Below are 12565 nucleotides of genomic sequence, written 5' to 3'. Positions count from 1 at the left end.
CTGTGTCTGTGCTTCTCGTCTGTGTTCTTATCCATGCAACTGGCAGAGGTGGGCTGTTGCAGGGAAGGGATGTGTGAACGCTTTCAGCCTCTAGGAGGGCCTCGCTCATATCTCACTCTAAAGTGTTTCTGTAATTCATGGTGCCAAGGGTTCTCGACTTCACGCCCAGTGGTCACGTAACTTCAGGCCCTTTCTTCTCTTCTAGGTGAATCCCAACTAGGAGTCAGGAGGGTGGAAACCCGATTGTAGGCCACAGACAGAGCCAGCCCACTAACCTGAACCCGAATACTGCCTCACTATGATGGGGAGTATGGATCTGTCCTTCCTTGCCTCCCAATTAAACACCTCATCAGTCCTCCGAGTTCTGTAATACATCCTGGACAGCCTTAAATTTGCCTTTTCATGCCTCCACACACACCATCTTCCGCTACCACGTTTTTCAAAACCATGACAACCCATCCTAGGCAGAAGATAAGTGCACCCATCCTTTGAACTCGTCTCTGCTGTGTTTACCAGTTTCAGTACAGCCCCTTAGGGACCCAGTGAATAGATGGAGTTAACATGGGGGGCAGAAGTTCTTAACTCAGGACACCCATTTTTCTGAGGTCACTGACCTATCCCCCAACATCTAATGTTCTTGGCCCAACCTCCTCCTTTTACAGTGGCTGCAGGCCTTGTGGGCACACAAATCACTTGGCTAAGTGGTAGCAGAAAAAGAGTCCTTTTCCTAGGTCCTGCCCTTTCCAAGACACCACAAGAGTCTCTTAAGAGTTTCAGTGCAAAAGAACGCATGTGCCTTATAATCTGTCTACCTGAGTGTTTCACCTTTAGACTTATTTCTTGGGAGAAGCCAACGATGAACATGTTCCCCCTAGCTAAGAGATCAGGTCAAGCTGAGCCCAGTTTCAGAGTGTATTGAGGAGCCAAGACCACTGAGGAGAAAGACTCAAAACAGGCAAGGTGAAACTCAAAAAGAATTTTATTACAACCTGTATGTTACAAATACCTAAGAAACTATTTTCTTTACACTGTTATTGTCTTATTTTGGGGGCCTGTGTACAATTCCACATGACTGAAAAGTTTCTGCTTCTCTGCCCCAGTCCCCATCCAGCCCGCCAAGCGGAGGCCCGGCTGTTTTCTGACCCATGGATGTCAGAAGTTGCTGACCCATGGACGTCAGAAGTTGCTGATCTTCTGCAGGAGGGTTTGGCGCCGTTCCTCAGGGCTGATGTTCTCGGCGATGGACTTTAAGAAGCGCTGCTCGTTTACTTTCTGGAGCAAGGAGCTGACGGAAGGGTTGGTCTTGCTCAGGGTTTCGTAGCAGGTGAGGATCTCCAAGGCCAAGACATAGAGAGGTTCACAGACCTCCTGGTGGACCATGGCCATGATGTGCAGAACATGACAGAAGACCTGGGTATAGAAAAACAGGGTTTCCTGGGTCAGGTCCTGCTCTTGTCCTTGAGCCCAAGGGCCAACCGACTGTATCAACCGAACGGAGTCCAGGAGATTGGTCAGACTGTTGCAGAGGAGCTTGACCACATGGCTCCAGCCCTCCACAGGGAGCCAGTTACGGCAGCTCTGGCTGCAGAGAAACTGAAAAACTCTAAGCAAGAGGACAGAGAGCTGGAGCTCCTGGGCAAAGGGCTTCAGGTTGAGCAGAGGAACGAACTGTATATACTCCAGGCTGTAGGGGACGTGCAGGAGTTGCTTCTCCAACAGTCTCCGGGTCAGCTGGTGAAGGCACTGCCATTCCTGGGGGCTGCACCATGGCATGACCTGTACCAGGGCTACCAGGAAGCCCTTGCTGAACAACCTGACCTCCTCAGGGTTGCCCACGTCCACCACCAGGAGTGCGAGCATCTGCTCGGAGACGCTGCTGGAGATGGAGGAGCACTCCATCCAGGCCAGGAGGCCTGTGCCAGGCCCATACCCGGGGTGGGCCTGGGAGGTCCACTCGTCCTCAGAAAGCTTACAGATCTCAAAGAGCGTGGCTGGCACCTCGCACTTGAAGTGGCCCTCAAAGAAGCTCTTCAGTCTCAGGCCCACAGTCCAGTCTAGCTGCTCCAGCTTTCGGTGGAGCCAGGACAGCGACTTGACCCAGGTGTCTGGGGAGAAGGTGTCGGTGTTAGCTGAGACCACCTCACAGAGGAGCTCCAGGATGTGGATGGCCAGGTCCTTCCCGTCCAGGGGGAGACAGCGCTTCTCCTTGGGGAGCTGCCAGTATTTGCTGAAGCCATCAAGGAGCTGGCATAGGCTGAAGATGAGCGGGAACGGAGAGCAGGACTGCAGCCAGTATTCTTCCAGGTTTGTGCTCCCTTCCAGAGTCTGGACGAAGATCCTCAGACTGAGGTCCACCTCTTTGACCTCCAGCATCAAGAAAGGCAGGACGAACTCCTTTAGTACCTCATCCGGCTCGAGCAGAGCAGCGACTGGAATCCCTTGGGGCTTTGTAGGACTCACCAGGCAGCTCAGGAGCTCCAGAAACTGCTTCTCCTCCCGGGGTGTCGAGAGCTTGGTCCAGACCGTTTCTTTGAGGCAGGACACCACGAATGTGGTAGAGCGGTCTGGCCCCTGCTCTTCCATGAACCGGAGAGCGGGGAAGGCAGTGAGAATCTGAGCCAGGAACTTGTGGGTGCCGAGGTTGACCACAGCCATGCTGCACACCTTCTTCACCGTGATCTCTGGGTGCAGGATGACCAGGCGGGCCACGGAAGCAACAGCCTTAGCCAAGCCCTGTTCAGAGGCGCTCTGTGTGAGCTGGTTGAAAGTCGTGTTGAGGTCCTCCTGAAAGCCCTCCAAGTGAGCTAACAATTTCTCAGAGAGGCCCTTGCGCCCCCAGGAGAGCAGGACCCCCGAGAGGACTTTATTTTTATCTGGCAGAGAGAGGTGTGTGTAACACTCCAGGATCAAGTCGAACACCTGTTTGATCTGAGGTTCGGAGACAGCCCTGTCTATCGTGCTGACTTCCATCACCGTCTCCAGCAGCTTTAACACCAGGCCTGGCTCTCGGAAGAGAGCTCGGTTGTTGAGCAGGCAGGACAGCCACTCGTCCGAGAAGGCCCACTTCCTCTCGGAGGCAAAAATGTAGCACATTTCCATGTGGCGGTCCATCTTTTGCTCGATGATGGCCATGGCGATGGAGGCGGTGATGTCCTGCTCACCGCCCTTGCTCCTCACCACCCTGTTCGTCTTCCTCAGGAAGTCCCCCACACACTCTGCCAGCTCGGAGACCACCTGCCTCTCCTCCTTGGCCAGGCTGGTGGTGTCCAGGTAGAGCTTCAGATTCTGGCTGAAGGAGGTCAGGCTGTCGCAGAGCCGGAAGCTGTCGTAGCTGGTCCCCTGGCTGCTGCTGAGCAAGGCCTGCAGCTCCTCCCCCCACTCCTGCAGCAGGCTGCGCAGGAACTCAAAGCCCACGAAGATGGTCTCGCTCGGCAGCCTGGCCAGGGAGGTCAGGCTGATGTCCCGCTCCGCCTCCTTCACCTTCTCTGCCAGCGCCTGCTGGTGATACGGGTTCTGGGTGTCCGAGTTCCACACGGAGATCACCGTGGCCAGCTTGTCCAGGTACACGGTCGCAGACACTTCCTGGGGGTCCTCCTCCATCAGCGCAAACACGGTCAGCATGTCAGCCAAGTTGGCTAAGGCGCAGCACTTCATCCCGGGGCATAGGATCCTGTCCTGGATTTGCTTCAGCCCCGTGAGCAGCATGGCCAGCAGGGGCATGGTTGGACACACATCTGGATCGGACTTGAACCTCTTCGGCGGGTGGGAGAAGTCATCGGAGGAGGACAGGTACTTGTGGGCCATTGTCCGGAACTGGGAGAGCAGGGGGTCCTGCTGATTGCCCTTGTGCTTCATCATTTCCCACCAGACGTCGAGGAAGAAGGCCACGTCCTTGGAAGAGGTGTCGATGGTCATGTGCTCCAAAAAGCGCTCTAGTTCCGCACGGCAGACAGTGGTGGGCAGGGCCATCAGTAGCTGGATAAAGAGTCCAGAGGCCTCCAGCGACTTGAGCAGCTCAAAGAGGACTGTGTGATTGATGGTGGGGATCATGTTGCCCACAGAGAAGAACACATCTTCCTGCCAGCGGGTTTCCATGTCGGAAGGGGTGATGGGGTAGGGCTGTAGCACCTTGGCCCAGATGATGATCAGCGCTTTCTTCTTCCAGGCAAAGGGCTGGGAGCAGGCTGTGGCGGAGGAGATCTCCCTCAGAGCCTCCACAATGGGCCGCCCAACGTGCTCCCAGTCAGACTTGGTCAGTTCGGCCAGCGCTTTGGGGCGGAACAGCTGCTCAGCCAGCAAGAAGCCCCCGTGCAAGATAGTCATTTCCTCACAGATATTCAAAGGTCCTGTGAAGACAGAAGTCCAACAGGATAGAACGTGGTGAAAACATTTCCAGAACAATAAGCAGAGGTTAGAGAGAGAGACAGCAGTTGGTTGTCATGATTAGGGCTGTCATGATTAGGAGTACAGATGATAAGGGTTCTGAGTGAGATTGGTGGGAGCAGGGAAAAAGGGGTGGCTCCAGGAGCCGCTGCAGAGCTGGAGTCAAAGGATTTACCTGAGGAATCCAAAAGGACTCCCAGCTCTCTAGAAGCTTCCCTGGTGGCTCAGTGGTAAAGAATCTGCCCGTTAATGCAGGAGACTTGGGTTCAGTCCCTCAGTCAGGAAGATTCCCTGGAGAAGGAAATGGCAGCCCACTCCAGTATTCTTGCTGGGAAATCCCATGGGCAGAGAAGCCTGGCAGGCTTACAGTCCAGGGGGTGTCACAAGAGTTGGACATGAGTTGGCAATTAAATAACAACAAAGCTCTCTAGCCTGCAACTGGGAAGACAACAGGCACCACTGGACACAGGGAACACAAGAAATGGGCTGGGAGGGAACACTGATCAGTTTTAGTCATTTGGAGTTTGAAGGCAGAACATTAGAGATGTCTTCCGGTCCGTCTAGTCAAGGCTATGGTTTTTCCTGTGGTCATGTACGGATGTGAGAGTTGGACTGTGAAGAAAGCTGAGTGCCGAAGAATTGATGCTTTTGAACTGTGGTGTTGGAGAAGACTCGAGAGTCCCTTGGACTGCAAGGAGATCCAACCAGTCCATTCTAAAGATCAGTCCTTAGTGTTCATTAGAAGGACTGATGTTGAAGCTGAGACTCCAATACTTTGGCCACCTCATGCGAAGAGTTGACTCATTGGAAAAGACTCTGATGCTGGGAGGAATTGGGGGCAGGAGGAGAAGGGGACGACAGAGGATGAGATGGCTGGATGGCATCACCGACTCAATGGACATGAGTTTGAGTGAACTCTGGGAGTTGGTGATGGACAGGAAGGCCTGGCGTGCTGCGATTCATGGGGTCGCAAAGAGTCGGACACGACTGAGCGACTGAATTGACTGAATGGAAACAGAGGGCTGGAAAGTCAGCCTTGAAATGAGACTCAAGGAATCTGCCTGGAGGTGAGGCCATCCAGCAAACGATGGACCAGCAGAGGCTTTGGAGAGGAAGTGCTGAGAGAGAGAAAGAAAACACAAGGACAGGACCAAACTACAGCAGCCACCAAGTACGTACTGCAGGACACAACACTGAGCTTCTAAGTAACAACATAGACTAGGAGGGGCCTGGGCCAGGGCTGCGGGTACAGCAGCACTCAGACAAGTCCTGCCTCCCTACTTTTCTCTAAACATCTTGTCTTGCAAATGGATTTCAAATGGTCTGCCTTTTAAGGAAACAGTTCAATTCCTACATTTTTTCCATCAAAGAGAATAAGCCGCCAAGGGTCCTGGTTTCTTTTGTAGAAACCAAGAGGAAAATAGATAAAAAAGACTGCACTTGATTCAGAAGAGTCCTTCCTTCAGTGAGCCATGAATTGACATAGACTTAGCAAGGAAGGGGATGTTTAGACAGACATATATTAAATCCTAGCTCAGCCATTCAGAAGCAGTATCATCTTGGACAGATTACTTCTTTGAGCTTCCCTTCTGCATAAGTGGGCATAATACAGACCGCACATTATGACTGTGAGGGTCAAATATTAACAGTATATACTAGTCAAGCCCTTGGCATTGGGTCTGTGCCCATTGTTGACTCCCAAACCCATCTCTCAGGGCTGCTAAGGGTTAGATAAGATATAGCTACAATGAGTCTCACATGACTGAGCAACTGAACAACAATAAGAGTCAGGACAAAGAGCCTGAGACTTCCCTGGTGGTCCAGTGGTTACAACTCCAGGCTCCCAATGCAGAGGGCCAGGCAGGGTTCAGTCCTGGTCAGGCAACTAGATCCCACATGCCCCAGCTAAAAGATCTCCCATGTCACAACTAAGACTGGGTGCAACCAAAAAAGGAAAAAACCCCGACTAGGTGCTTGATGAACTCGGGTTCCCCCAAACCTTTCCACCGTTGGCGGAACTAGAATCTTGCCCCTATTCTTTGCCTTCCTCCAGCTCAGAAACATGACACAGAGCTCTCGAAGGTGTGTTTCCTTTACAGAAACTAAATCACTGTACAAACACTGCTCACTCTTTAATATTCCTGACTTCTCCCCTCTTTCTCAGGGCCAGTCCCTCGTGCCCCCAAGGACACAGCTTCTCCATCTTCATGGGCCAGGGTTCTATCCTGCCTTTTCCATTACGAGCATAAATCCACTGTTTTCTGCTGCAATCCACTGTTCCTGAGAGCATTCCTCCTGGCTGTGCAGTGGTGGAGGCAGACTCCCAGGAAGAGCTGGTTGCCGAGGAGTATCCCTGGGGGTTCTGGGCCTTCTTTCTGGCTCAGGCTGCTCTGCCAGGGTCCCCAAATAGGCTCCCTTTTGACTCTGTAAATTCAATTTTATTGCACTATCCGCTCAGTTGAGATGTTTGGAACTGGAAACTCACCTTCCAGGGACGTCTGTGTTACCTGAAGGAATAAGTCCCAGAAGCAGTTAATAGCTGGGCAAATCCCAAGTGTTTTATCACTTATGGTTAACTGGTGCTTGTGAGTGCCCACTCCTTATGTTGATTAGTGCTTACTCTGTACCAGGCACTGTGCTGGTTGGTATGCATATAAGATCTCTTTTGATGGTCACATCAACCTTTTGAGGACCATTCCTGTTTCAGATATGGGAACGTTAAGACTCAGAAGCAATTTGCTCAGGACGTCAGAACTGCAAAGCAGTGGGGCTGGGAGAGAGATCACCGCAGTTGCAGGCTCCACACTCTTCCAACTCTACCCTCCCACCATGGAGCAGCTGGCTGGGGGCAGGGTCCAGAACATTCCTCTACAGCCTCCTAATACTGGCACACCTTAGGAAGCCTCACCCCAGCTCTTCCAGGGCAGCCTCCAGGTCTCAGGCCCTTAAGAGCACGTCTGGCGGGAGGGGGCTGGCCCTGGGCAAGCAGCTGCATATTTATACCAGCTCCCCACTCCCTTCTCCGAGACCTGGCCTCTGAGTATTCAAGAGGCACGTGCCACCTCGGCTGCTGCAACCGGCGCCCACAACTGCTGGTCTGAAGAACGCTACTCTTGCGCAAAGGCACCAGGCTCGACCCTGTACACACGTGACCTCAGTGAAAAGTTGCCCAAACTCTGTGAAACGGATATGGTATTATCTCCTTCCATCCACGAGCACCTCAAGAGAGTCAGATACTTGCTCAAGAACTCAGCAGACGTTCAATGAATGAGACTGTCATGGATCCAAGCGGATTCTCCCAGGCGCTCCCGGAGCCCGGCCTTTTCCAAAGCACGTGCCCGAACCTGACAACTCTCGGGAACGCAAACTTCTTATCCGCTGGGCCCTTCACGAGGAAAGGGGCCTGGAGCTGGCCAGTGGCGGGCGGAGGAGTGGTGGGCTAGAGCCCGGCCTCCCGACCCCCGGTCTCCAGGGCACCCTCGCCTTCCCAACTCCCTCCCCGGTCCGGAGGCCTCCCTGATCGCAGTCCCGCTCAGTACTGCCTGGTCACCGGTTGTGGGACGCGGCCCACGTGGGTCCGGGCCTGGGAAGCTGAACACCCACCTAGGTCCATGGCGGCGACTCCGGCGGCGGCGCGGGCCGCCCCTCCCTCTCCGCGCTGAGAGGGCGACGTAAGCGTCACGGCACAATGGGCGGCCCCGGGGGGCGGGACAATAGGCCGTGCCTCGGCCCCAGCCCGCAGTCTCAGCTCGGGCTTCTGGCGGTACAGACCCGGCCTCCGCCGCCCCGCGCGCAAGCGCGGTCCCGCCTAACCGCCGGCGGCGTCAGGACCGCCAGGCCCACAGCGCCCCCTACCGGCCGGAGTCCTCCCACCAAAGAACAGGCAGGTACCCGTGCTCCGCCCCTCCCTCTCCCCGGGCCCCGCCCCCAAAGGACCGCCCACCCCCAGTCCCCGCCTCGCGCAGCCAGGAGTCAGTGCAACCCCCGTTTCCTGGGTTCCAGTTGGTCCTTCCCATTCGCTCTGTCCTTGGCCTCGCATTCTCCAACATGCTGTAATCCGACCCCCGCCACTGTTCACTCTCACTAAATACCCCTCCCCAGGCTGCCCACTAACCTGCATGGACACACCACTCCCTGAGAGCCTTCCTCCCCCGCAGCGGGGCTCCTGTCCCACGCATGGGACCACAGCATTCTTTCTTCTGACAGCAGCAGTTGCTCCATTATTTTCTGGCATCACAAACACCTTTAAAATGTTAGTGATTGTCCTTCTTCGCAGAAAATGCACGGTGCGAGCCAGAACGCCTGTGTGGGAGATCTAATTCAAGAGGCCCCTGTTTGTAATCTGTACTGTAAGAAAACCCACGCATATCCTCTGTCCTTCCCTCACATTGTCTTGTCTCCCTTTCCCTCCTTCCCGGCCTTAATCACCAGCCTCGAATGTTTCTAACTCTCCATCCTCCAGCTTTTAGTGCCGGACACTACCTAGAAAGGGCAGAAGGGCCCAGCCTCAGCACCCCCATGTGCCAAGTGGAGTTTGAGATGGCCTGCGCTGCCATTAAGCAATTGAAGGGGCCGGTGAGCGATCAGGAGAAATTGTTGGTGTACAGCTATTACAAACAGGCCACCCAGGGCGACTGCAACATCCCGGCCCCACCTGCCACCGACCTGAAAGCCAAGGCCAAGTGGGAGGCATGGAATGAAAATAAAGGGATGTCCAAGATGGATGCCATGAGGATCTACATTGCCAAAGTGGAAGAACTAAAGAAAAATGAAGCTGGTTAGGGAGGAGAGTAGCAGGGCGGCTCTAGTAGGGAAGGAGGCACTTTAAAGACCTTTTGAGGGCCAAAATGTCCTCAGGCTGTACCAACCACCGAGGCCGAGACCTCAATAAATCACTTTAACTGCACGATAGTGACTGTTGTTGCACAACTGATGAATGGTGTCTGTGATAAAAAGTGAGAGTCCTGGGGGGGAGGGACGGGGTGGTATCCAAAATGTATGAAAAGGCTCTCTCCTTGAGGGGAAAGTTCTGTCGAAACTGGCTTTCTGTAGGATTGAATTCCCAGCCTTCCTTTTCCCCAGAGCATATGTAGATATTCAGCAGAAGCAGAGGAGCTGGGGCAGAATCACGCTCTGACTTGAGGTCAGTGAGACGGATCTCCTGAAGTTCAGCCTCTGGGAAGGGGAGGGGGAGAAGGAGGGAAAGGAGTCTGAGGCCCCTTGTCTCTCCAGGGACTGTTGATTCACTATTAACCCAAAGCCTCTTGATGAAAGTTAAAGAGGAGAGTGAAAAAGTTGGCTTAAAGCTCAACATTCAGAAAACTAAGATCATGGCATCCAGCCCCATCACTTCATGGGAAATAGATGGGGAAACAGTGGAAACAGTGTCAGACTTTATTTTTGGGGGCTCCAAAATCACGGCAGATGGTGATTGCAGCCATGAAATTAAAAGATGCTTACTCCTTGGAAGGAAAGTTATGGCCAACCTATATAGCATATTCAAAAGCAGACATTACTTTGCCAACAAAGGTCCGTCTAGTCAAGGCTATGGTTTTTCCAGTGGTCATGTATGGATGTGAGAGTTGGACTATGAAAGTTGAGCACTGAAGAATTGATGCTTTTGAACTGTGGTGTTGGAAAAGACTCCTGAGAGTCCCTTGGACTGCAAGGAGATCAGTCCTGGGTGTTCTTTGGAAGGAATGCTAAAGCTGAAACTCCAGTACTTTGGCCACTTCATTCGAAGAGTTGACTCATTGGAAAAGACCCTGATGCTGGGAGGGATTGGAGGCAGGAGGAGAAGGGGACGACAGAGGATGAGATGGCTGGATGGCATCACCGACTCGATAGACGTGAGTTTGAGTGAACTCTGGGAGTTGGTGATGGACAGGGAGGCCTGGCATGCTGCAATTCATGGGGTTGCAAAGAGTCAGACACGACTGAGCGACTAAACTGAACTGATAGGGTTGGGGGTGGGGGTGGGGCCTGGTCTTCCAAAAAGCTGAAGTCAAGTCCCACTACCAAAAGCCCCTACTGAACACAGGCCTGGTGAAGTTAATGTTTTGAGGGAAGTCACACTTTGCAATTGATGAATTGATGCATCACAACACAGCAGTTGAGAAACACTGGAATAGATGGTTTCAAAATCCCAGACTCTGAAAGACACATTTAAGACCATGCAACCAAATTTTTCTTGGGCCCAGTCCCTTAGCTAGCCTTGGTTTCTGCTTGGGGATGTTTGTGGGACAGTGTGTATACATATGTAAGTGGGATTTGTTTGGGGAGCACAACACATCCCTTGACCTGTGCTGGGACTAAGGCACCTAAGCTCAGCGTCTCTTCTTAGTGTTTTCATGGAGTCATCAATGCACAATGGTGCCTTTAGACAGGAGTGCTAAATGATATTATTAAAGACATTCCAGAGAAGAAAGTCAGCTGTGGCATGGAATTTCCCAATACTCTCCTCAAACTATTTTCCTAGCTCATGATATCAGGCCAGCTCCAGTTCATGGAGGACTATTTAACAACAGAAGCAACAACCATAAAGAAGACTTCAAAGGGTAAAGGAAACCAGATCTGGCCAGGTATCTCCTTCAAGAACTTGTGTTCACATATTTTCAAAAAGTTGCTACAGACTAGCCGCATTACGTAACAATCACGTGTACTCAGGATACCACAGTGACTATAAAGGACTATTCCTCTTAACTATAAATTGGACAAGACCCAGGCTGTACAATGGTGCTGTTCTCTCTGCAAGATACTATGAACACATTTTGATGCTTTTAGGACCATGATTCACATTAAATGTGAATTAATAGTAAAAATAATAATAGAACACCTTGTTCCAAAATATGTTGTCAATTTAGGTGCTGTAGTATATAGCCATACCATTCCGTAAATCATTATAAAACTCAATAAATTATAAGGACTCTAGACAACAACTGCAGCATACTTTTTTTTTTTTTTAAGTAAGGTATGGTATACACAGTGTGCTAAAATTTGGGGAGAAAGGGAGAGAAAGAACATACGTGTATGCTTAATGAGGAGAAAGGGGGTATGGGATTGATGGGGAGGAACAAGGCTTTTCAGTAAGTACCTTTTTATACTGTTTTTATTTTTGAACCACTGACTCTATTACCTTATAAAGAGGTCTGAGGCAAGGGTGCTTCTTTACTTCTCTTTAAAGACAGAGTAAATAAGTTTTCTACAGATTTCTCAAGGGTAAAGGAAAGCTATCTTAGACCAAACTGAAATTTTCCATCAACTTCTATCATAAATTTCAGTGGACAAGGGGGAACCCTCCTGGAAACTCTGCTAGACCACAATGACATCATGGGTCAGGTGAGATAGGCAGAAAGTCACATTAAGGAGCACTGAAAGTCCCTAGCTTTGCTAATTCCATCCCAATGTCAGACAAATGGGGATTTCATACTAACTCTCCAGGCTAACCTGGGAGAACTCCCATATCACAGTCTCTCTGGATTTAAACCCGAGAGATTTGAACTTCAACTTAATATATTAGGACCACAACCCTGAAGGTCAAAAAAACAAAATCACTACTCTGAAAACACAACTCTGGAGAAACGGAGGAACTTTCCAATTTCATCTGTTTAAAAACACCAGTGTGGACAAAACCATCTTTAAACCTTTACATCCCCAGGGGAGGGAAAGTAATAACTTCTGGTTTAAAATTAGCAGCTGCCCTGTGCAGAAGTCTGCTGATAAAAGGTGAAAGTGGTAAAGTAAATGGTTTTAGCATGAATAAAATATTAAAGACTGCAACAAAGGAAAAAGACAGGCAATGAGAGAAATAAAAGAGGGCTGATATCATAAGGCTAAAATGTCCCAGACAGCTAAACAGCATTCAGTTCTCTTGTGCAGAGCTCAACATTCAAGAGAAAAAATTGGGGTAAGATAAAGAGGAATCTACCACCTGTTTAGTACTTACATAAACCACTTGTTTTACTATAACAATCTTAGAAGGCCACGTCAGGAACTTCCCTAGCGGTCCAGGAGCTAAGACCGCATACTTCCACTGCAGGGGGCGTGAGTTCCATCCTTGTCAGAGAACAAAGATTCCACATGCCTTGCAAAACAGAAAGCTACAACAAAGCAGTCTAACACACTGGGAAAAGTATAGTTTCTTTTCAGGAAAACAGTATTACTAGAGAGAACCATCAAGAAT

The 12565-nt window shown here is 51.1% G+C and overlaps 2 protein-coding genes across 4 annotated transcripts; one reads left to right on the top strand and one right to left on the bottom strand.

Moving 5' to 3' along the window:
- Positions 1 to 961: 961 nt before the first annotated feature.
- GEMIN4 (gem nuclear organelle associated protein 4) lies at positions 962 to 12513 on the bottom strand. Of its 3 annotated transcripts, XM_061389532.1 has the most exons (3): positions 12329 to 12513; positions 8498 to 8698; positions 962 to 4346 (listed from the first exon to the last, which is right to left on the bottom strand). In XM_061389532.1, the coding sequence occupies exons 2-3, from the start codon at positions 8559 to 8561 to the stop codon at positions 1177 to 1179; spliced, it is 3234 nt and encodes a 1077-aa protein (XP_061245516.1). In that variant the 5' UTR covers positions 8562 to 8698; positions 12329 to 12513; the 3' UTR covers positions 962 to 1176. The 3 variants fall into 3 exon arrangements, with proteins under 3 accessions (XP_061245516.1, XP_061245515.1, XP_061245517.1); XM_061389531.1 differs by lacking the exon at positions 12329 to 12513 and having other exon boundaries at positions 8498 to 8848; XM_061389533.1 differs by lacking the exons at positions 8498 to 8698; positions 12329 to 12513 and adding an exon at positions 7987 to 8069.
- On the top strand, positions 8072 to 9289 carry LOC133231358 (diazepam-binding inhibitor-like 5). Its single transcript, XM_061389561.1, has 2 exons — positions 8072 to 8270; positions 8846 to 9289. Exons 1-2 carry the CDS (start codon positions 8072 to 8074, stop codon positions 9163 to 9165), a joined length of 519 nt encoding a protein of 172 aa, XP_061245545.1. The 3' UTR covers positions 9166 to 9289.
- Positions 12514 to 12565: the final 52 nt, after the last annotated feature.

This window comes from Bos javanicus, chromosome 19 (assembly GCF_032452875.1).
Source record: "Bos javanicus breed banteng chromosome 19, ARS-OSU_banteng_1.0, whole genome shotgun sequence".
Classification (NCBI taxonomy): Eukaryota; Metazoa; Chordata; class Mammalia; order Artiodactyla; family Bovidae; genus Bos; species Bos javanicus.
Note: the sequence above shows the minus strand (reverse complement) of the source record. Positions and strands in the feature narration are given on the sequence as shown.

Coding starts and splice junctions, on each gene's coding strand:
- GEMIN4 (XM_061389532.1), bottom strand. CDS start 8,561: ATGCGTGGGACAGGAGCCCCGCTGCGGGGGAGGAAGGCTCTCAGGGAG. Junction 4,347..8,497: donor GGAGTGGTGTGTCCATGCAG/GTTAGTGGGCAG, acceptor CTGTCTTCACAG/GACCTTTGAATATCTGTGAG.
- LOC133231358 (XM_061389561.1), top strand. CDS start 8,072: ATGGGCGGCCCCGGGGGGCGGGACAATAGGCCGTGCCTCGGCCCCAGC. Junction 8,271..8,845: donor TCCCACCAAAGAACAGGCAG/GTACCCGTGCTC, acceptor TCCATCCTCCAG/CTTTTAGTGCCGGACACTAC.